The 24752-nt window shown below is 53.5% G+C and overlaps 1 protein-coding gene across 2 annotated transcripts in view; it reads right to left on the bottom strand.

The window, feature by feature from the left end:
- Positions 1–24752, bottom strand: part of ZMAT4 (zinc finger matrin-type 4) — a 344755-nt gene that overhangs the window by 258974 nt on the left and 61029 nt on the right. For both annotated transcript variants that reach the window (XM_053578481.1, XM_053578482.1), the window contains exon 2: positions 13786–13903. In XM_053578481.1, coding sequence (XP_053434456.1) covers positions 13786–13887 — 102 coding nt within the window. In that variant the 5' untranslated portion in view covers positions 13888–13903. The remainder of the gene's footprint in view (positions 1–13785; positions 13904–24752) is intronic.

Raw genomic sequence — 24752 nt, 5'->3', positions numbered from 1 at the left:
CAAAAGTCATACCAGAAGCTGATCTTTTCCTCAACAATATGCCCTGAGTGCCGCCAACTGACTCCCATTTAGAAATCCTCAATTAGAATGCTATGTCCCCAAGTGCTTAGAAGCCTCCCTGGAGTCCAAATCCCCCATTCCTTTAAGCCAACCTCCTCCCAGCTATCCATGCTGCGGCTCCCTCCCTAACACAAAGTCTCCCGTGCAGCCAGGGAGCCTCAGTGATCCTCTGTGGAGCAGCCAGGAAGCGTCAGTCATCCTCCATGCAGACACTGGGACCTTGCTCGTTCCAGCCTCCCCTATGCTGAACCTCTTATGAGGGGCCTGGACAAGTTGGGACCTTCCCCAGCAAGTCCTGCTTCACCCTAACAGCTCTGAGGATCTGTCTTGTGAATTTGGAACGTGCAAAGATCTGACGGTTAACACCACCACGTAGCACATCTGAAGCCAAACGGACACAAGGACTAACACTTGGTCAAACAACACCAGCAGCTCCCAGGAGCAGTGGCAGGATTCTACAGGGCACACCAGGGATGGGGTACTGGTTGAGGCCACACTGAACCACCTGTGGATCTTTCTCTCCATGGGGTTTATAAGATTCTCAGGGACAGAAACCTTTTTTTGTGTAAGTTCAGATCCCCCTGCAATAACTAACACTAATTTTATTGGACAAACAGAAAACATATAGTAGATTCTGACTGATCTGGCCAATAGGGAAGCTGAGAACATTACCAGTTTGAACAGACGAGTGAAATCATACTAAACAATAAATCAATTCAGAGGGCACTGAAAGTCAGTATGACGGTATTTTCAAGGATTGAACGGGGATCTCACAGAGCACTGTGTCTGGAGAGGGAACGGGTAGGTGGATGGAATCAGAGGATCCCTTTCCCTTTTCTTTATGAGACAGAGTCTCACTCTGCTGCCCAGCCTAGAGGGCCATGGGGTCAGCCTAGCTCACAGTAACCTCAAACTCCTAGGTTCAAGCAATCCTCCTACCTCAGTCTCTCAATTGTCTATGAATACAGGTACCCACAACAACACCTGGCTAATTTTTCTAATTTTAGTACAGACGGGTTCTTGCTCTTACTCAGGCTGGTCTCAAACTCCTGAGCTCAAGGGATCCTCCTGCCTCTGTCTCCCAGAGTGCTGGGATTACAGATGTGAGCCACCACACCCAGCCCAGAATCAGTTTTCAGATGGCCTTAGAGGCCATCTGATGCAAGCCATCTTTTTAGAGATGAAGAAATGGCGCTGGAAAAGTCTCCTAACCAGAGCTGGAAGTCCAGACTGGACACCACGCATCTTCAATCCTAACTGTGTCCTTTTCACGCCCTCGGCAGCTTTGCAGCAAGAATGCCTGGGTCTTTCTCACCCAGGGAGGGAAACATCCTTCAGAGTCCCCATCCACAGTAACAGTAACACACTTTAATGCTGTTTTGATGGTGTGTGACACTTTTAATTGCAGCTATATAGTAATTGCTTTATTTCCTCTCTCTCATTTATGCAACATTCAATAAATACTATCACATTCTCCAGACAATGAGGTGGGAGATAGCAAAGGCGCTATATTAACAGGGTAACTGGAGATCAAATAACCAAACCCTTAATTGAGCAGCTAATATGTTTTTTCTCTTCAATTTTTTTCTGTGTGATTGTTATCAGTGTCCTGACATTACTTTTCTAGCTCGGGTTACATCAAAGCAGTCCTGGACGGCATCACCGTGTTTTCTGTAACGCATCCCTCCACTCCACAAGTGCCGAGTGAGCGCCTGCGACATGCAGGCCCTGTTCCGGGATAAAACTCTGTCTCTGTGCTCTGGAATCTAGTAATACGATTACAAGTGTAACCGAGAAGTCTAATAAAGAGGTAGTAAGAGCTGACTCGAAGGCCGGGGATTTCAGAGCAGGGACAAATTCCCCCACTTCCTTAACTGGGAAAATCCTATTAGTAAGACCATATGTATTTATAAGCAATAGCCACAGAAATCAGAAAGTTCTTAATTTCCCTTTTAGATAATTCCTTTATGTTCATATTTACTTCTTCTAATACTGGGTTGTCTCAGGACTAAAAATGAGACGTTTTTAGTGCTAATTTCAAAAGTTTTCTCTGAAGAGGAAGTTTCATCAAAACACTGCCACAAGGGAGATAACAACCAACAGCCCAGCTCTGCGTGTTCAGCACCTTAACAGCTTCCAGCGCATTTTCATAAACATCAATTCCACAGAGCTCATCTGGTCACCACAGAACCTGGTCAGTATGCTGTCCTTCTGGGTCTGTGCTGCCATCATCACATCCACTGAGCACAGAGGACACTGAGGAGCACACGGGGTCGGCCTGCTGTCCTTCTGGGCCTGTGCTGCCATCATCACATCCACTGAGCACAGAGGACACTGAGGAGCACACGGGGTCGGCCTGCTGTCCTTCTGGGCCTGTGCTGCCATCATCACATCCACTGAGCACAGAGGACACTGAGGAGCACATGGGGTCAGTCTGCTGTCCTTCTGGGCCTGTGCTGCCATCATCACATCCACTGAGCACAGAGGACACTGAGGAGCACATGGGGTCGGCCTGCTGTCCTCCTGGGCCTGTGCTGCCATCATCACATCCACTGAGCACAGAGGACACTGAGGAGCACATGGGGTCAGTCTGCTGTCCTTCTGGGCCTGTGCTGCCATCATCACATCCACTGAGCACAGAGGACACTGAGGAGCACACGGGGTCGGCCTACTGTCCTTCTGGGCCTGTGCTGCCATCATCACATCCACTGAGCACAGAGGACACTGAGGAGCACACGGGGTCGGCCTACTGTCCTTCTGGGCCTGTGCTGCCATCATCACATCCACTGAGCACAGAGGACACTGAGGAGCACACGGGGTCGGCCTACTGTCCTTCTGGGCCTGTGCTGCCATCATCACATCCACTGAGCACAGAGGTCACTGAGGAGCACGCAGGGTCGGCCTACTGTCCTCCTGGGCCTGTGCTGCCATCATCACATCCACTGAGCACAGAGGTCACTGAGGAGCACGCAGGGTCGGCCTACTGTCCTCCTGGGCCTGTGCTGCCATCATCACATCCACTGAGCACAGAGGACACTGAGGAGCACATGGGGTCAGTCTGCTGTCCTTCTGGGCCTGTGCTGCCATCATCACATCCACTGAGCACAGAGGACACTGAGGAGCACACGGGGTCGGCCTGCTGTCCTTCTGGGCCTGTGCTGCCATCATCACATCCACTGAGCACAGAGGACACTGAGGAGCACATGGGGTCGGCCTGCTGTCCTTCTGGGCCTGTGCTGCCATCATCACATCCACTGAGCACAGAGGTCACTGAGGAGCACACGGGGTCGGCCTGCTGTCCTTCTGGGCCTGTGCTGCCATCATCACATCCACTGAGCACAGAGGACACTGAGGAGCACACGGGGTCGGCCTGCTGTCCTCCTGGGCCTGTGCTGCCATCATCACATCCACTGAGCACAGAGGACACTGAGGAGCACATGGGGTCAGTCTGCTGTCCTTCTGGGCCTGTGCTGCCATCATCACATCCACTGAGCACAGAGGTCACTGAGGAGCACACAGGGTCGGCCCGCTGTCCTTCTGGGCCTGTGCTGCCATCATCACATCCACTGCACACAGAGGTCACTGAGGAGCACACAGGGTCGGCCCGCTGTCCTTCTGGGCCTGTGCTGCCATCATCACATCCACTGAGCACAGAGGTCACTGAGGAGCACACAGGGTCGGCCTGCTGTCCTTCTGGGCCTGTGCTGCCATCATCACATCCACTGAGCACAGAGGACACTGAGGAGCACGCGGGGTCGGCCTGCTGTCCTTCTGGGCCTGTGCTGCCATCATCACATCCACTGAGCACAGAGGTCACTGAGGAGCACATGGGGTCGGCCTGCTGTCCTTCTGGGCCTGTGCTGCCATCATCACATCCACTGAGCACAGAGGTCACTGAGGAGCACGCGGGGTCGGCCTGCTGTCCTTCTGGGCCTGTGCTGCCATCATCACATCCACTGAGCACAGAGGACACTGAGGAGCACACAGGGTCGGCCTGCTGTCCTTCTGGGCCTGTGCTGCCATCATCACATCCACTGAGCACAGAGGTCACTGAGGAGCACACAGGGTCGGCCTGCTGTCCTTCTGGGCCTGTGCTGCCATCATCACATCCACTGCACACAGAGGTCACTGAGGAGCACACAGGGTCGGCCTGCTGTCCTTCTGGGCCTGTGCTGCCATCATCACATCCACTGAGCACAGAGGACACTGAGGAGCACACGGGGTCGGCCTGCTGTCCTTCTGGGCCTGTGCTGCCATCATCACATCCACTGAGCACAGAGGTCACTGAGGAGCACACAGGGTCGGCCTGCTGTCCTTCTGGGCCTGTGCTGCCATCATCACATCCACTGAGCACAGAGGACACTGAGGAGCACACGGGGTCGGCCTGCTGTCCTTCTGGGCCTGTGCTGCCATCATCACATCCACTGAGCACAGAGGACACTGAGGAGCACACGGGGTCGGCCTGCTGTCCTTTTGGGCCTGTGCTGCCATCATCACATCCACTGAGCACAGAGGTCACTGAGGAGCACACAGGGTCGGCCCGCTGTCCTTCTGGGCCTGTGCTGCCATCATCACATCCACTGAGCACAGAGGACACTGAGGAGCACGCGGGGTCGGCCCGCTGTCCTTCTGGGCCTGTGCTGCCATCATCACATCCACTGAGCACAGAGGTCACTGAGGAGCACATGGGGTCGGCCTGCTGTCCTTCTGGGCCTGTGCTGCCATCATCACATCCACTGAGCACAGAGGTCACTGAGGAGCACGCGGGGTCGGCCTGCTGTCCTTCTGGGCCTGTGCTGCCATCATCACATCCACTGAGCACAGAGGTCACTGAGGAGCACACAGGGTCGGCCTGCTGTCCTTTTGGGCCTGTGCTGCCATCATCACATCCACTGAGCACAGAGGACACTGAGGAGCACACGGGGTCGGCCTGCTGTCCATCTGGGCCTGTGCTGCCATCATCACATCCACTGAGCACAGAGGACACTGAGGAGCACGCGGGGTCGGCCTGCTGTCCTTCTGGGCCTGTGCTGCCATCATCACATCCACTGAGCACAGAGGTCACTGAGGAGCACACAGGGTCGGCCTGCTGTCCTTTTGGGCCTGTGCTGCCATCATCACATCCACTGAGCACAGAGGACACTGAGGAGCACACGGGGTCGGCCTGCTGTCCTTCTGGGCCTGTGCTGCCATCATCACATCCACTGAGCACAGAGGACACTGAGGAGCACGCGGGGTCGGCCTGCTGTCCTTCTGGGCCTGTGCTGCCATCATCACATCCACTGAGCACAGAGGACACTGAGGAGCACACGGGGTCGGCCTGCTGTCCTTCTGGGCCTGTGCTGCCATCATCACATCCACTGAGCACAGAGGTCACTGAGGAGCACGCAGGGTCGGCCTGCTGTCCTTCTGGGCCTGTGCTGCCATCATCACATCCACTGAGCACAGAGGTCACTGAGGAGCACACGGGGTCGGCCTACTGTCCTTCTGGGCCTATGCTGCCATCATCACATCCACTGAGCACAGAGGTCACTGAGGAGCACACAGGGTCGGCCCGCTGTCCTTCTGGGCCTGTGCTGCCATCATCACATCCACTGAGCACAGAGGTCACTGAGGAGCACACAGGGTCGGCCTACTGTCCTTCTGGGCCTATGCTGCCATCATCACATCCACTGAGCACAGAGGTCACTGAGGAGCACACGGGGTCGGCCTGCTGTCCTTCTGGGCCTATGCTGCCATCATCACATCCACTGAGCACAGAGGTCACTGAGGAGCACATGGGGTCGGCCTGCTGTCCTTCTGGGCCTATGCTGCCATCATCACATCCACTGAGCACAGAGGTCACTGAGGAGCACACAGGGTCGGCCTACTGTCCTTCTGGGCCTATGCTGCCATCATCACATCCACTGAGCACAGAGGTCACTGAGGAGCACACAGGGTCGGCCTACTGTCCTTCTGGGCCTATGCTGCCATCATCACATCCACTGAGCACAGAGGACACTGAGGAGCACGCGGGGTCGGCCTGCTGTCCTTCTGGGCCTATGCTGCCATCATCACATCCACTGAGCACAGAGGTCACTGAGGAGCACACAGGGTCGGCCTACTGTCCTTCTGGGCCTATGCTGCCATCATCACATCCACTGAGCACAGAGGACACTGAGGAGCACGCGGGGTCGGCCTGCTGTCCTTCTGGGCCTGTGCTGCCATCATCACATCCACTGAGCACAGAGGTCACTGAGGAGCACACAGGGTCGGCCCGCTGTCCTTCTGGGCCTGTGCTGCCATCATCACATCCACTGAGCACAGAGGTCACTGAGGAGCACACAGGGTCGGCCTACTGTCCTTCTGGGCCTATGCTGCCATCATCACATCCACTGAGCACAGAGGACACTGAGGAGCACGCGGGGTCGGCCTGCTGTCCTTCTGGGCCTGTGCTGCCATCATCACATCCACTGAGCACAGAGGACACTGAGGAGCACACGGGGTCGGCCTGCTGTCCTTTTGGGCCTGTGCTGCCATCATCACATCCACTGAGCACAGAGGTCACTGAGGAGCACATGGGGTCGGCCTGCTGTCCTTCTGGGCCTGTGCTGCCATCATCACATCCACTGCACACAGAGGTCACTGAGGAGCACACAGGGTCGGCCCGCTGTCCTTCTGGGCCTGTGCTGCCATCATCACATCCACTGAGCACAGAGGACACTGAGGAGCACGCGGGGTCGGCCTGCTGTCCTTCTGGGCCTGTGCTGCCATCATCACATCCAAGGAGCACAGAGGTCACTGAGGAGCACACAGGGTCGGCCTGCTGTCCTTTTGGGCCTGTGCTGCCATCATCACATCCACTGAGCACAGAGGACACTGAGGAGCACACGGGGTCGGCCTGCTGTCCTTCTGGGCCTGTGCTGCCATCATCACATCCACTGAGCACAGAGGACACTGAGGAGCACACGGGGTCGGCCCGCTGTCCTTCTGGGCCTGTGCTGCCATCATCACATCCACTGAGCACAGAGGTCACTGAGGAGCACACAGGGTCGGCCCACTGTCCTTCTGGGCCTATGCTGCCATCATCACATCCACTGAGCACAGAGGTCACTGAGGAGCACACAGGGTCGGCCCGCTGTCCTTCTGGGCCTGTGCTGCCATCATCACATCCACTGAGCACAGAGGACACTGAGGAGCACATGGGGTCAGTCTGCTGTCCTTCTGGGCCTGTGCTGCCATCATCACATCCACTGAGCACAGAGGACACTCTGGAGCACACGGGGTCGGCCTACTGTCCTTCTGGGCCTGTGCTGCCATCATCACATCCACTGAGCACAGAGGTCACTGAGGAGCACACGGGGTCGGCCTGCTGTCCTTCTGGGCCTGTGCTGCCATCATCACATCCACTGAGCACAGAGGTCACTGAGGAGCACACGGGGTCGGCCTACTGTCCTTCTGGGCCTGTGCTGCCATCATCACATCCACTGAGCACAGAGGTCACTGAGGAGCACACAGGGTCGGCCCGCTGTCCTTCTGGGCCTGTGCTGCCATCATCACATCCACTGAGCACAGAGGTCACTGAGGAGCACACAGGGTCGGCCCGCTGTCCTTCTGGGCCTGTGCTGCCATCATCACATCCACTGAGCACAGAGGTCACTGAGGAGCACACAGGGTCGGCCCGCTGTCCTTCTGGGCCTGTGCTGCCATCATCACATCCACTGAGCACAGAGGTCACTGAGGAGCACACAGGGTCGGCCCGCTGTCCTTCTGGGCCTGTGCTGCCATCATCACATCCACTGAGCACAGAGGTCACTGAGGAGCACACAGGGTCGGCCCGCTGTCCTTCTGGGCCTGTGCTGCCATCATCACATCCACTGAGCACAGAGGTCACTGAGGAGCACACAGGGTCGGCCCGCTGTCCTTCTGGGCCTGTGCTGCCATCATCACATCCACTGAGCACAGAGGACACTGAGGAGCACACGGGGTCGGCCTGCTGTCCTTCTGGGCCTGTGCTGCCATCATCACATCCACTGAGCACAGAGGTCACTGAGGAGCACGCAGGGTCGGCCTGCTGTCCTTCTGGGCCTGTGCTGCCATCATCACATCCACTGAGCACAGAGGACACTGAGGAGCACACGGGGTCGGCCTGCTGTCCTTCTGGGCCTGTGCTGCCATCATCACATCCACTGAGCACAGAGGACACTGAGGAGCACACAGGGTCGGCCCGCTGTCCTTCTGGGCCTGTGCTGCCATCATCACATCCACTGAGCACAGAGGTCACTGAGGAGCACACAGGGTCGGCCCGCTGTCCTTCTGGGCCTGTGCTGCCATCATCACATCCACTGAGCACAGAGGACACTGAGGAGCACACGGGGTCGGCCTGCTGTCCTTCTGGGCCTGTGCTGCCATCATCACATCCACTGAGCACAGAGGACACTGAGGAGCACACGGGGTCGGCCCGCTGTCCTTCTGGGCCTGTGCTGCCATCATCACATCCACTGAGCACAGAGGTCACTGAGGAGCACGCGGGGTCGGCCCGCTGTCCTTCTGGGCCTGTGCTGCCATCATCACATCCACTGAGCACAGAGGACACTGAGGAGCACATGGGGTCAGTCTGCTGTCCTTCGGGGCCTGTGCTGCCATCATCACATCCACTGAGCACAGAGGACACTGAGGAGCACACGGGGTCGGCCTGCTGTCCTTCTGGGCCTGTGCTGCCATCATCACATCCACTGAGCACAGAGGTCACTGAGGAGCACGCGGGGTCGGCCCGCTGTCCTTCTGGGCCTGTGCTGCCATCATCACATCCACTGAGCACAGAGGACACTGAGGAGCACATGGGGTCAGTCTGCTGTCCTTCGGGGCCTGTGCTGCCATCATCACATCCACTGAGCACAGAGGACACTGAGGAGCACATGGGGTCGGCCTGCTGTCCTTCTGGGCCTGTGCTGCCATCATCACATCCACTGAGCACAGAGGACACTGAGGAGCACATGGGGTCAGTCTGCTGTCCTTCGGGGCCTGTGCTGCCATCATCACATCCACTGAGCACAGAGGACACTGAGGAGCACATGGGGTCAGTCTGCTGTCCTTCGGGGCCTGTGCTGCCATCATCACATCCACTGAGCACAGAGGACACTGAGGAGCACATGGGGTCAGTCTGCTGTCCTTCTGGGCCTGTGCTGCCATCATCACATCCACTGAGCACAGAGGACACTGAGGAGCACATGGCGTCGGCCTGCTGTCCTTCTGGGCCTGTGCTGCCATCATCACATCCACTGAGCACAGAGGTCACTGAGGAGCACGCGGGGTCGGCCTGCTGTCCTTCTGGGCCTGTGCTGCCATCATCACGTCCACTGAGCACAGTGGTCACTGAGGAGCACACAGGGTCGGCCCGCTGTCCTTCTGGGCCTGTGCTGCCATCATCACATCCACTGAGCACAGAGGACACTGAGGAGCACACAGGGTCGGCCCGCTGTCCTTCTGGGCCTGTGCTGCCATCATCACATCCACTGAGCACAGAGGACACTGAGGAGCACACAGGGTCGGCCTGCTGTCCTTCTGGGCCTGTGCTGCCATCATCACATCCACTGCACACAGAGGTCACTGAGGAGCACACAGGGTCGGCCCGCTGTCCTTCTGGGCCTGTGCTGCCATCATCACATCCACTGAGCACAGAGGACACTGAGGAGCACACGGGGTCGGCCTGCTGTCCTTCTAGGCCTGTGCTGCCATCATCACATCCACTGCACACAGAGGTTACTGAGGAGCACACAGGGTCGGCCCGCTGTCCTTCTGGGCCTGTGCTGCCATCATCACATCCACTGCACACAGAGGTTACTGAGGAGCACGCGGGGTCGGCCTGCTGTCCTTCTGGGCCTGTGCTGCCATCATCACATCCACTGCACACAGAGGTCACTGAGGAGCACACAGGGTCGGCCTGCTGTCCTTCTGGGCCTGTGCTGCCATCATCACATCCACTGCACACAGAGGTCACTGAGGAGCACACAGGGTCGGCCCGCTGTCCTTCTGGGCCTGTGCTGCCATCATCACATCCACTGAGCACAGAGGTCACTGAGGAGCACGCGGGGTCGGCCCGCTGTCCTTCTGGGCCTGTGCTGCCATCATCACATCCACTGAGCACAGTGGTCACTGAGGAGCATGCAGGGTCGGCCTGCTGTCCTTCTGGGCCTGTGCTGCCATCATCACATCCACTGCACACAGAGGTCACTGAGGAGCACACAGGGTCGGCCTGCAGTCCTTCTGGGCCTGTGCTGCCATCATCACATCCACTGCACACAGAGGACACTGAGGAGCACATGGGGTCGGCCCGCTGTCCTTCTGGGCCTGTGCTGCCATCATCACATCCACTGAGCACAGAGGACACTGAGGAGCACATGGGGTCGGCCCGCTGTCCTCCTGGGCCTGTGCTGCCATCATCACATCCACTGAGCACAGAGGACACTGAGGAGCACACGGGGTCAGCCTGCTGTCCTTCTGGGCCTGTGCTGCCATCATCACATCCACTGAGCACAGAGGTCACTGAGGAGCACACGGGGTCAGCCCGCTGTCCTTCTGGGCCTGTGCTGCCATCATCACATCCACTGAGCACAGAGGACACTGAGGAGCACATGGGGTCGGCCCGCTGTCCTCCTGGGCCTGTGCTGCCATCATCACATCCACTGAGCACAGAGGACACTGAGGAGCACACGGGGTCAGCCTGCTGTCCTTCTGGGCCTGTGCTGCCATCATCACATCCACTGAGCACAGAGGTCACTGAGGAGCACACGGGGTCAGCCTGCTGTCCTTCTGGGCCTGTGCTGCCATCATCACATCCACTGAGCACAGAGGTCACTGAGGAGCACACGGGGTCGGCCTGCTGTCCTTCTGGGCCTGTGCTGCCATCATCACATCCACTGAGCACAGAGGTCACTGAGGAGCACACGGGGTCGGCCTACTGTCCTTCTGGGCCTGTGCTGCCATCATCACATCCACTGAGCACAGAGGTCACTGAGGAGCACACGGGGTCAGCCTGCTGTCCTTCTGGGCCTGTGCTGCCATCATCACATCCACTGAGCACAGAGGACACTGAGGAGCACACGGGGTCAGCCTGCTGTCCTTCTGGGCCTGTGCTGCCATCATCACATCCACTGAGCACAGAGGTCACTGAGGAGCACACGGGGTCGGCCTGCTGTCCTTCTGGGCCTGTGCTGCCATCATCACATCCACTGAGCACAGAGGACACTGAGGAGCACACGGGGTCGGCCCGCTGTCCTTCTGGGCCTGTGCTGCCATCATCACATCCACTGAGCACAGAGGTCACTGAGGAGCACATGGGGTCGGCCTGCTGTCCTTCTGGGCCTGTGCTGCCATCATCACATCCACTGAGCACAGAGGTCACTGAGGAGCACACAGGGTCGGCCTGCTGTCCTTCTGGGCCTGTGCTGCCATCATCACATCCACTGCACACAGAGGTCACTGAGGAGCACACAGGGTCGGCCTGCTGTCCTTCTGGGCCTGTGCTGCCATCATCACGTCCACTGAGCACAGTGGTCACTGAGGAGCACATGGGGTCGGCCTGCTGTCCTTCTGGGCCTGTGCTGCCATCATCACATCCACTGAGCACAGAGGTCACTGAGGAGCACACAGGGTCAGCCTGCTGTCCTTCTGGGCCTGTGCTGCCATCATCACATCCACTGCACACACAGGTCACTGAGGAGCACACAGGGTCGGCCCGCTGTCCTTCTGGGCCTATGCTGCCATCATCACGTCCACTGAGCACAAAGGTCACTGAGGAGCACACGGGGTCGGCCTGCTGTCCTTCTGGGCCTGTGCTGCCATCATCACATCCACTGAGCACAGAGGACACTGAGGAGCATGCAGGGTCGGCCCGCTGTCCTTCTGGGCCTGTGCTGCCATCATCACATCCACTGAGCACAGAGGACACTGAGGAGCACACGGGGTCGGCCTGCTGTCCTCCTGGGCCTGTGCTGGCATCATCACATCCACTGAGCACAGAGGTCACTGAGGAGCACACGGGGTCGGCCTGCTGTCCTTCTGGGCCTGTGCTGCCATCATCACATCCACTGAGCACAGAGGACACTGAGGAGCACACGGGGTCGGCCTGCTGTCCTTCTGGGCCTGTGCTGCCATCATCACATCCACTGAGCACAGTGGTCACTGAGGAGCATGCAGGGTCGGCCTGCTGTCCTTCTGGGCCTGTGCTGCCATCATCACATCCACTGCACACACAGGTCACTGAGGAGCACACAGGGTCGGCCCGCTGTCCTTCTGGGCCTGTGCTGCCATCATCACATCCACTGAGCACAGAGGACACTGAGGAGCATGCAGGGTCGGCCTGCTGTCCTTCTGGGCCTGTGCTGCCATCATCACATCCACTGAGCACAGAGGACACTGAGGAGCATGCAGGGTCGGCCTGCTGTCCTTCTGGGCCTGTGCTGCCATCATCACATCCACTGCACACACAGGTCACTGAGGAGCACACAGGGTCGGCCTGCTGTCCTTCTGGGCCTATGCTGCCATCATCACGTCCACTGAGCACAAAGGTCACTGAGGAGCACACGGGGTCGGCCTGTTGTCCTTCTGGGCCTGTGCTGCCATCATCACGTCCACTGAGCACAGAGGACACTGAGGAGCACACGGGGTCGGCCTACTGTCCTTCTGGGCCTGTGCTGCCATCATCACATCCACTGAGCACAGAGGACACTGAGGAGCACACGGGGTCGGCCTACTGTCCTTCTGGGCCTGTGCTGCCATCATCACATCCACTGAGCACAGAGGTCACTGAGGAGCATGTGCAGTCAGCCTGCTGTCCTTCTGGGCCTGTGCTGTCATCATCACATCCACTGTGTACAGAGGACTCCAAGGCCCAGAGGAGTGTGGTGAGTGACAGTGACAACTGGCGTTTGTCAGACTTTTCAGACAAAAAGAAAATTGCTGGCTAAGCCTCCAATCTAAAATTACTTACAAGTTATTACACTTGAAACTCACGTTCCCACTGGCATATGTTCTCTTGAAAACAGAATATGCCCTGGCAGCAGTCAGAGCACGGGGATCCCCCCATTCCCTTACATCCTCCGCACCACCACATTCCTGACACAGGCCAAGCTCTCGTCTCTCACCCTCAGTTCCCAAGACAGGATCAAAAAGGAGGTCTGTGCTCCTCTCTCCTAAAGAGCCAAAGCGACTGAATTATGTCCTTCAAGAGTATCTGCACTTTAAAACCTTGTTTTAACTCCACAGCGGGGAATCTGTATTCTGACAAACACAGGCAGGCCACTGGCCCTTAGGCGGAAGGAATTTGAGTCGGTGATTGGGATTGCACTGCTGTTCCAGCTCTGACTGCCACCTTTCCTGACATGGTAGCTCACAAAGGCCTCTGAGCTCATCTTCAGGTCACAGACAGAAAGGGGAGCTGGCCCCAGTGCATCCTGCACTGTGTCCCAGAGAGGCCCTTGGAGGATGAGCAGTGACAGATATAACAAGTAGAGAAATTCCACAAATTTTCAAAAGTGGAAGAACCTGGGTACAACCAGAGCCTTCGAAGGATGTCCCAACCCTCACCCCCACCCCCTTTCCTGGCCGGATGTCAGACTGTACAGGCTCAAGCCCTGTGGTTCTTAAATTCTGCCCCAAGCCCAGAAGGGAGGCTCCTCCAGTCCTGTGTCCAGCACACACTGCTGGCCCCTGCCTTGAAAGCCCTGTGTGGGAAGCTGCGCTTACCTCGTAATGGGCCACACGCTGAGATTCGGATATAAGCTGTGCGCTGCACACCTTGCAATAGCTGTCTGTGAATAAATCCTGATCGATATCGGAGGACTTCATCAGGCTACGCGAGAACCTGCAGAAAAGAAAAGAAAGTGAGGGTGCTGCTTTGATGTGTGTGGGATGCCAACCGTGCGAGTGGCTGGCATCTCGGGGACAGGTCTGACATGGACGGCAGCACAGTAGGTCTCCCGAAACCCCTGGTGCCACCACATAGACCAGCACACTCAGTGCACAGATTACAAATGCCCAACAGGGCTGCTGTGCCCTGAAAAACAGGAACCCATTGAACAAACCAGATTTATATCTAATGCCTTGCCAAGAATTCACATGAGCAGACATTTTCACATGTGATATATTGTAATGTTATCAACCACCAACATATCCAACAATAGAAAATATGTCAAATGAACTTTGCATACTTATCACACTAGAATACTATGTAGCTCTCAAATCCAAAATCAAATTACATCCTTTTCTAAGAGAATATGTGGTGAAATGGAAAAAGGTTTACCATTACCAAAAGAGGTTAATAAATAAGTATGTATAATATTATGCTAAATCTGTTTTAAAATGCTTATAGATATATAGAAAAATATTCCAGGAAAATATAACAAAATTTTAATTAACAGTTATCTTTGGTAACTGAGAATATAAAAAATTGCTTTTGTAATTTCCTTTTTTAAATAATTTCCTACAACAAACATATTATTTTTGTAGTCAAGAAACAAAGCAGCTTTAGTAAAGAGCCTTATAAGTGACATAAAACAGAGTTTAAAAATAGCTATAACTTGAAAAATTAGAAAATAAAAATCAGACAACACAAGAACTTTCTTTGCAACCTGACACATGTAACATGAGGAGACCTCACCCTTCACGCTGACCTCCCTGTGTGTAGGGGTGTTTAAGATCATGAAGGCCACATCCACCACTTTATACCACAATTGAACCCACAACATAAGTAAGTATATTCTCAAATTCCAAACCCTGAATCAAGGTACAGCCATGAGTCACGGGCCTGTGCAGTGATCTGTCAGTCACGTGTCCCATGGCAGCTGAGTGTCAGGTTACCAGTCTAGAAACTCATACCAAAGCATCAGACTGCCTTCACCCAGCCCACGAATTCCACTTTGCTTTACCCCCTACCTGCCAGCCAAAAAGTAAGGACATGCCAGATAGCATGTTATGTGGCCAGCAAGAGAGTCTCCGACAATGACAACAGGCACACGGGGCGGCATCCCATTTCAACCTGCTCGTCTGACCTGTCGCACTGTCCACAAACACACTGCTCGCTGTTGGCACGGCCAGAAATGCCACCTGAGTTGTGTGATTCTAACTTCCACACACTAGATCCATTCCACATGCCACCCAATATTGAGTGACTCAAGCTTCTATCTCAGAGTCCCCCCTATAAAATCTGAAATAATTATTTGCCATGCCTCCTTAGAGAAATACAGTGAGGTGATGTATAAACTGTAAAATTCTCTGCACTTAAGAGGAATCATTATCATATTTTTAATACCATCCTGATATTGGCAAGATGTTGAGCCAGTCTTAAGTAACACAAAAAATGGATTGTGGTCTACATTATGTGATTTTTTAAGCCATTTAAATAGCTGGGCTACATAAGTAAAGCATCTGCCTATAATTAAAGGCTGCATGCCTTCACAACACCAAACTCATTTCCTGTCCTTGGTCTTGGCTAGCTCAGCCCACTCAGGGCATTTGTATTCAGCAATTCAAAAGGATTCACAGTTTCTGCTTCTATGAGACAGTAATACCTCTAGTTTTTCAATACTCCCAGCGACAGAGAGTTATGCCAGATACCATGAAGTCTCACAGCTGACGTGGACCTGCAATTTCTGGAAAAAATAACTCCTGGAAGACGGCCTGGTTGGCCTGGAGTCCAGTTCCTGCTGTGCTTGAAGGTTCACAGACTCCCTCACAAGGCAAACCGTTTCAGAGAGGCTGGAAGCTCTAGCTGTTAGGTTTTACTTAGTTTGAATCAAAAATCTATACCATCCCATTGTAGGTTTCCTTTCTTCATTCCATCTCCATATACAACACAGAGCAATACCATTCCCCCTTCTTCAGGAGCTATCCTCTCTGAAGCTCTGGTCTTCAATCTACTCCCCAGCCCAGCCTCATCTGCCCATCCTGGTCTGTGTCCATTCACTGTGCTGTCTTCAAAAAGCTGTGCCAAGAACAGAACGGGGCACTTCAGACATGGTCTGCAGCAGAGGATCTCGGATCCAAATGGCAACCCAAAATATCCATTGTCATCTGTGACGTCTCTATTCACATCCCAGAATGTAAATGGAGAAGAGGTGTTTTGATGATGGGGAAAAATGTAGAACAGTGTTTTGAAATGTCAAATGGGAAGAGAAGGCTTGCTGGGGAACATCTTACAAGCCAGGCTCCTGTGAGGGGTTGTGTTTAAACACTGTCTTGTTCCCTGCTATTCCTAATAAAGAAAACCCATGAAAATAGATTCATGGATGACCTGGTTAATAGGAATCTCCAAACTTACTGCACACTCCTCCCTCATTACACAACCAACTGCAGAAATCAAACACTGTGAAAGGATATTCAAGGTACGTGTTGGACCGAGTGGTGCCCGTAGGAGTCTGAGTCTCGAGCAAGCAGCTGTGCAGCAGAAATAGCTTTAAAGGCAGAATATAAAATGTGTAGACTAAAAAAAAGAATTCAAAGGAAGAGAAAATATCATGGCTTTTTCCACTGTTTATGTAAGAATATTGATTTGAACAAGTCCATATGTGATTTTAAAAAAGGCAATAAGGACCCTCTGAAATCTCTGACACCTATACGGGAAACCTGAATAAGGCAAATTCCAGTGGGAGGCAATTAGTGCCCAAGCGTCAGCCTGGTCTGTTCCTCCAGGGAAGAACTTTCTCCACGTAGGTCACACCAGACAACCAGAGGGTCCTGTTTACGATTTGAAGGCTGGAATCCCCAGGAAGGCCGCCATTTGTTCCCCTCTTCTGGTTTGTTTAGAATAGGATTTTAGCTTCCCTGGACCTGGGAAGCACAGACAGGCAGTAAGCAAAAGAAAGAAAAAACCCAGCCCTCCTCCTGTAGCCTTGTCCATGGTGCTGACGAGCCAGTGCGGCTTCCAGCAGAGTCACTGAACACCACTGTTCAGTCCACACCGGCCCATCACAAGCAGCAGATGAGAGGTGAGACCACCCCCAAGAACACTCCCATGGTGCTCTTCCATGAGGCTGAGGCCTCGGGACATTCTCAAGAGGGATCCAAGGTAAGGGAAGGAAGGAATTTGATTTCCTGGGTCCAAAACCAATCTGAAAGAAAGCTTCCTCCATGCTCCCTAGCCTGGCACATCCCAAGCAACCACCGAGGATGCTAACAACCTCTCTTTCACTTTTCACTATTTACCACCTATCGTGGAGTGAAGAGGTCCAGAGTTAGAGCCAGGAGTCTGACCCCATTCTCAAGCACTGCCCCAGGTGTCCGTATTCCTATAGATCTATTTACGTGTGTGGCAGTAACCGCCTAAGACTCAGAGACACAGCCAAGTGTGGGAGGGGATCTTCTCTTTATTCTGCAATGGTCCTGAGCATCTGCTCTGTGCATGGCACAGGACAACAGAAAGCACAACCCCTGTCTTCCAAATCTTTATGAGCTGCTGAGTGAGAAGTGACACACACACTCAAGCCTGAGGCCCAAGAAGCAGGTGCACTTTGGCTGGTGAAGAGCTCTATGGGGTATGAGAAGACAGGAGGGATTACCAAGGAACTCTTCAAGGAGACACTATTAGTTAGGGTTGAAAATCTGAGGGAGGATAGGATTCGAGTGGAGGAAAATGGGTTCCAACACAGAAGCTAATTCTCTTCCCTGGCACAGAGAAAAACCTTACTACCAGTAGGCATGAAAGCTACACAAGAGCGGCACCGGTCGGGCTAATTCAGGATAATGTAACATAAGGGGGAGGCAGAAAATGCACGGGGGAGGAGACGCCGGAGACCTGGATGGAAGGAGAAGAGACTGAGGAGAACAGCGAGGCCCTGAGACGCTTCCCGAGGTGCAGGAAGGGCCTCTGGGATCCCCAGGTGCAGATAGGGAGCCTCCCTTTTCACATCCTCCTTCTCGAGAGCAGATGCAGGGACACAGACGTAAGCTCCAGAAAACACCAAGGCTTTGTGGAAAAGAGTCCTGTTCTTCATCCATTCCACTTCCAACTCCATTTCAGAATCTCCAGATCCAGGCAGAGCACATCAGAGACCAAGATTGGGTTCTGCAGCAAGCCCCATGTCCTCGCTGAGCCCTGGTTTCCTAATTTGCAAACGGGGGGAATGAACTCTTACAGGGCTACTGTGAGGACCGGCAAATAACACAGATAAAGCATCTCGCCCAGACCAACAGACACAGGTGACAGGCCTCGGAAAAGGACGTCACTGTCACAGCATGAGTACTGGTAATTTAATATTATCATTATTCTTATTTTCAGAGGAATGCTGTAAATATTTAAAAAGAGAAATAAATAGAAACACATGAAAGACTGAGTCAGTGTACGGAAATCATAGTTTTTACTGCTGTGACAGTCTCTCCCTCTGTAACACCACCATCCACTGAATGGCTGGCTTCCACTTACATGCAGCTGGCAACTCCCCTGCCAGCTGACACCGAGGCCTCCTGTCTGCAAAGACCCCACACTTCATAATGCTGAAATTCTATTTTTGTTGTCCAGAGGTGCTGGATCCTGGCAGAAAGAGGGGTTGTATAAGGGGTTTTCTAAGAACTTTGTCTTACTTCTCTCCCACAAGTCCTCATCTCCCTGTGACCTGTTCCCCCAGGGGACAAAAGGGAAGCCCATGTACACAGTGATCTCCACCCACCGCCATCCACCATAGCAGCCCCCAGGTGGCCACAGCAATCCCAGTCCCCAGGGTGGCATCCCTCAACCCAGCCCTGGTCTTGCTCCCCACCGGTGGGCGCCCTTCTGTCACGCATCTGGGCCTATCACGGTAAAGCTCATCCACCCACTGCCTCCCCTCACAGGCTCTTCAGACACAGTATTTCAGACTCTTGGCCATCTCAACTCAAGGCCTACTCTTGCCCTCAGGCAGGACTTCTGACTTTCCATACGGCCACTCAGTATGACCTTGTAGGCTCTCCGGTGTTGGGGACTGTGATACCTGTAAAGATGGTCCCAACAGCACTTGACCCCTTATGAAAGCCCCTGGCTCAGAAGGAATACAGATTTTACTTTAGTGCGACCCCTGTGCTAAGCGGTTCATTCATTATCTGATTTAATTTCCTTGAGAAATTGTGTAGTTATCAGTCTCAATTTCTAGATTCAAAACCTAAGACTGGAGCTGAGTCACTTGCCCTGAGGTCACTCAACTCCTAAGTGGGACTCAGTCTCCAAGCCAGGGCTGACTTGGGTGTCCGCAGGTTTCACCACGAGCCTGGGTGGCCTCCCTTGGCACCAGGCACACACTCCCTTCAGCGAATCCCTCACTGTCTCAGTCCAGGGAATGCCATAAAAACATGTAAAATAAAGACCAAAGTAGAGATTCTATGCAGAATTAACATACAGGGGCCTGGGGAACCCTGGCAGTCTGGGCAGAGCCCTGGAAGCTGTTCCTGAGCGCAGCACCCTGACACCCTTCTCTGGAAGCTGCTCCTGAGCTCAGCGCCCTGACGCCCTTCTCTGATGCACCTGAGCTGGGTTGGGATGCACTAACATCTTCCTGGACACTCTGGCTCTGCTCCTGGCTGCACGTCCACGGTGACTCTGCACTTCTGCCGCCTGGCCCACCCATGCATTTGGGATCTACTGGGGCCCCACCCACTGCAAGGCCTGACACTCTGAAAAGCCACTGTGCCCTCAACCCCGTCCTGCTGGCACCTCTCCATCCAGTCTGGGGCCTCCCATAAGATGACGTCACATACTCACCGAGTGGCCTGATCTCAGGCACAGCTGCCCTGAGCAGTGCTGGCCGGCCCTCTGCTGCCCAGTGCCCAGCGCCCAACATGAACAGGTTGAATTTCTGTGTCCTTTGAGACAAACTTAAAGGTAGATTAAAAAACACCACCAATGAAAATGAACCATCCCCTAGTTACGAATGTGGGACAGACAGAGACTATACTCCACTGCTGTTTCAACTCAGCCATATTTTAAAATTATTAATATCCAAGAGGCAATCCAACTTGTTCCTATTCTTGGTAGCACTGGAAGGGATAAAACTATGTTCAGTAGGAGGACAGTTTGGGAATCAGGGCTGGCCTGTGCTGAACACAAAACAGGAAGGCTTAGCCTGCCCTCTGCTATCATTTTGAGATTTTTTTTTTTTTTTTTTTTTTTTTGTAGAGACAGAGTCTCACTGTACCGCCCTCGGGTAGAATGCCGTGGCATCACACGGCTCACACCAACCTCTAACTCTTGGGCTTAAGCGATTCTCCTGCCTCAGCCTCCCAAGCAGCTGGGACTACAGGCGCCCGCCACAACGCCCAGCTATTTTTTTTTTGTTGTTGCAGTTTGGCCGGGGCTGGGTTTGAACCCGCCACCCTCGGCATATGGGGCTGGCGCCCTACTCACTGAGCCACAGGCGTCGCCTCATTTTCAGATTTTGCTCCCTGGGTCTTGAACCCAGCTTTGGTGCTTTCACGGCTGTGGTCTCATCTTTGCTCCCTTCTCCTCTCAGACCCCTGCCCCTGCTCTTCAGGGGCACTAAAAATGCCTTGTAGTCTCGACTCCCTAGCAATGAAAGGAGGAAGATTTGGTAGGCCTACAAGTGGCTCTGTGTGCACCTTGGCAGGGCCGGCCACCTCTCCCACTGCACATGGGAGCCTCAGAGGATGGGCTGGAGGCAGGGTTCCTGTCACACCTCCCTCCAAGTGAAGTGGGGTGATGCTGAGCTATGCAGACCAAGTAGCCTTAGAAAAAAACACCAAGAAAAGTACTCCAGAAAGAAAAGTGTCCCGGTCATCCACAAAATCACACCAGAGAAAAGGGAGCATCAAGCAGCCCAGAGGACAATGGCCGGATCCCGCTCTTGCAGCCAGATGTCAGCACACAGGGCTCCCCACCCCAAGTCAGCAGGCGGAGAATCACCCCAGCAGCGGCCGAGAGCAAGGTGAAAGGCAAATGCACGACCAGCTCAAAGAGGCTTTTCGATTCCTTATTTCTCAGGAGGGCCTTTCTTCGGATCTGAGTCTGCCTTCCCCACTCCTGACGTTGCTCAGCCCGAGTCCCTCCCCATAAGCCATCCAGATGCAGGTGCAAGCTCTGCCTTCCAGCTTGAGCTTTGTTTAAAGAGAGAAACAGGGAGGCAGAGAGAGAGAACTCCCCACACCACTGCCTCCCCCACGCTGGGCACTGCCAGGAGCTGCGTAGCTGACTCACACCACTTGAATAATTGCCTTTTAATGGCACCATTTTCTTCACTTGTAAAACCAGGCTCTGTGCTTCCTGACTCAGAGGCATCTGCCACTGGGCACACACGCCTCACCCTGAGCACACACACCTCACGCTGGGCACACACGCCTCACGCTGGGCCCCAGGCCGTGGAACCCTGTCAGTCACACTGGCGCATGGCACAGGCCGGCCTGGTGACACATGAAGAGGGAGCAGCCCAGCCTCCCTCCGCTTGAGGGGAAGCTCTCGGGCGGCCTCTGTGGACAGGCACGTGTGCCGGGCTCCTCACTGCTCCTCCCCTCTCTGGTCCTCTGTCTGAATCACAGATGGTGGGTGGTGAGTGGAGCAGGTCCTGACCAGCCTGCCCAAGGCTTCAGACTTACATCATCATTGTGCAAAGCTCCCCAGACTTTCTGTGGTATCACCACAGGACCTCAGCCTAAGTCCAGAGCATTCCACAGCTTTGCTTACAGTCCCTCTCTCCTCATCCCATGGCCTTTATTGAGCATTTACTATTGAGTCTGGTGCCGCTCAAAGCTCTGGATTTGCTGCAGTGATCAAGGCCCCTGACCTCATGGGAGAGGGTCACATGGCACGCCCAGTATGCACATTCCACATGAACACAGACTTCTGCCTCCTTCTACACGTAAATAAAATATTCACACCAGCCGAATGACAACTGTGCTGGCCGCCCACATGCCAGTCATTCCAGAATGTCTGCTTGCCCCGCAAGTCTTGCAAAGCTTTTGGTCCTGCTTTGCTGCCACTTGTAGTAAGTCTGGAGATTTGAGTCCCAGAGCAGGTGAGGCTGGTAAAGATCTGCAAGGAGAAAACTATTCTGTCTGGTTTCCAGGGGGCCCTTTCAGCAGCTATTCTGGGGAGAGCCCAAGGTATCTGGCAGTAACAAGCACTAAGTCGGGTGGCAAGACAGGGTGCTGTTGTCAGAGAGAGCGCCCTTAGCAGACAGGGTGCTGTTGTCAGAGAATGTGCCCTTAGCAGACAGGGTGCTGTTGTCAGAGAGAGTGCCCTTAAGCTTTTGTAGGACACTGCTGCATAAACCCCAGCACCTTTTCCAGTCACAGTGCATCCAAAGCATTGGATTTCTCTTCCCACATTTTCAGAGGGCCAACAGGGATGGGTGTGGAGAGCTTGGATTTTCACCTAGTTTACCACTTCAAGTTGGAGTAAGCAGAGCTCACATCATGGAAGGAGGCCAGAGGCAGACAGGAACAGAAAAGATGACTGGCCACAAAGAGCTGGGGGAGGAGGGGGGTGAGAGGGAGTGAAATGAAAGGGCTGGGCACCCAGGCAGAAAAGCTACTGGTATTTTAAAGAGGGGTCTTCCATGCTCCCACACTCAAAGCAGGAAATCCCCAAAAAGTCTCCCCTTTACAATATTACTACCTGAGCAAAGCAGGTACACCCTCAAGACAGGTGGGTTTTCTTAACAAGCCGAAAGAGTCCGAAACCCTTCTTTTAATGATGGAAGCAAGTATTTGAAAATACAGTTTATAAATAAATACGGTTTATAAATTCCATTACTGGAACTTGTTTACATGATTTATCTTCACAGCACTGCCCCTCCTAAACAAGACAGATTGGGGGCAGATCTAAATGTGGCGATCACATCCAGAGCTCAGGAAGCACAGTTCTGCACCTGCATTCAACCACAGCAGAAGGCATAGATGATGGCGGACCATGCTGCTGAAGGGAAAACTATTATTTTTATTTGACTCCGTACTCCGAGGCTGTTCCGTGGGCTGTCAGCCAGCCACAGACACTCTGAGCCTTGCTCTCCACCACCGCATACTAACTGAACGTGGCTTCTCCAGGGAATGCTAAGGGTTTGGTCCCAATTTGTCTCCTGACCTTCCTGTAATTGAGGAAACTATAGAGTCCATGTAAAAGTATCTACAATGGCCAAGATGGGAAGACACAGGAATTAAGATGCTGCAAAGGCAGCAGCAGGGACCCACTGCCCATCCACTCCCTGGAAAACCCCTGCCCAGAGACTTCCTCTTCCCATGCAAGCTTTCAATTATAACTTCAGTTCAGATCTGAGAGTCGGTTTGAGACCTTGTGATACTGCCTTGTGAAAATAATGACAGCTCAGGCGATTCAGCTACCATGGGAAGTTAAGCTACAAAGGTTACTGTGTATATTCCACTCATCAGTAAATAAGGGGATGATTGATGAAAATTAAAATATCTGGCAATATCTAGTGCTGGGGAAGGTGTGTGCATGTCAGATCTTTCATACGTTTTTGAGAGGACGGTATGTTGAAAGTTACGTGTGACCTCATCAAGCTGCACACCCAGCAAGTGCACTCCTAGTTTTCAGGCAAGAAAAACTCTCCCTCGATACAAAGATGGAAAGGGTGTAAACACAAGGCAGGCAAAGGGCGACAACGGTATTGTCCAAACGCCAAAACCTCCATCAGCCCAGAGCACGTCTGAAGGAGAATGGATGGGAAACCGAGGAACAGGCAGAGCGTGAGTGAAACACAGTCACATACCTGGCTACGGACCAACCACAGCGATCTCCCACTCCCATGAAAAAGTAAGTGCAAAAATCACACACGTGAGATTCTGATAAAGTAAAACACAACAGGAAAAATGCACTCATCTTAGAGATACGTGTAGATTAGATACAACTCTAAAAATTGTTTGGCAACAAAAATTAGGGCTGGCTCCTTCTTTCTTCCACTGGATTTGGGACTGGATTCCCTTCCTTTTCCAGTTCCTTGAGAAGGTTCATGAGGTTGCTGACATGTGCTCTCTCTGTTTTTTTGGATGTGGGCATTTAATGCGATGAACTCCTTCTTAGGACCACCTGTTCAGTGTCCCACGGGTTTTGATAGCTTGTGGTTTCATTGTTGTTTTCTTAAAGGAATTTATGATCTCCTTCTTTATCTTTTACTTGACCCTGGGTGAAGGGCTCGACTACAACTTGGACTTTTATCTAACAAGCCCAAACAATATAACCTAATTGTTTGTACCCATATATTAATCTGAAAAAAAAAAAAAAAAAATTAGGGGCAGCCACCGTGGTTCACACCTATAATCCCAGCACTCTGGGAGACTGAAGCGGGAGGCTTACTTGAGCTCAGGAGTTGGAGACCAGCCTCAGCAACAGTCAGAGCCCATCTCTACTAGAAATATAAAAATTAGCAGGCACCATAGCAAACGTCTGGCGTCCAAGCTACTTGGGAGGCTCAGGCATGAGGATCGCTTGAGCCCGGAGTTTAAGGTAAGCTAGGCAGACACCACTGTACTCTAGCCTGGGCAATAGAATGAGACTCTGTCTTAAAAAAAGAAAAGAAAAATTAGCACAACGTTCATAGCAATGATCACCAAAGGTGGGGAGGCAGAAGGGTGGGATGAAGAGACCCGCACAGCCAGATGCAAGCTGTTTGCTTTAGAAGATTCCGCAAGGCTCCTCATTTGGTGATTACAGGTGGTCACTGATGACAGTGACAGTGAGACGACAGATGCACAGACATATAAATCAACACCGATGTACACAG

The sequence above is a fragment of the Nycticebus coucang genome, chromosome 24 (genome assembly GCF_027406575.1).
Source record: "Nycticebus coucang isolate mNycCou1 chromosome 24, mNycCou1.pri, whole genome shotgun sequence".
Lineage (NCBI taxonomy): Eukaryota > Metazoa > Chordata > Mammalia > Primates > Lorisidae > Nycticebus > Nycticebus coucang.
Note: the sequence above shows the minus strand (reverse complement) of the source record. Positions and strands in the feature narration are given on the sequence as shown.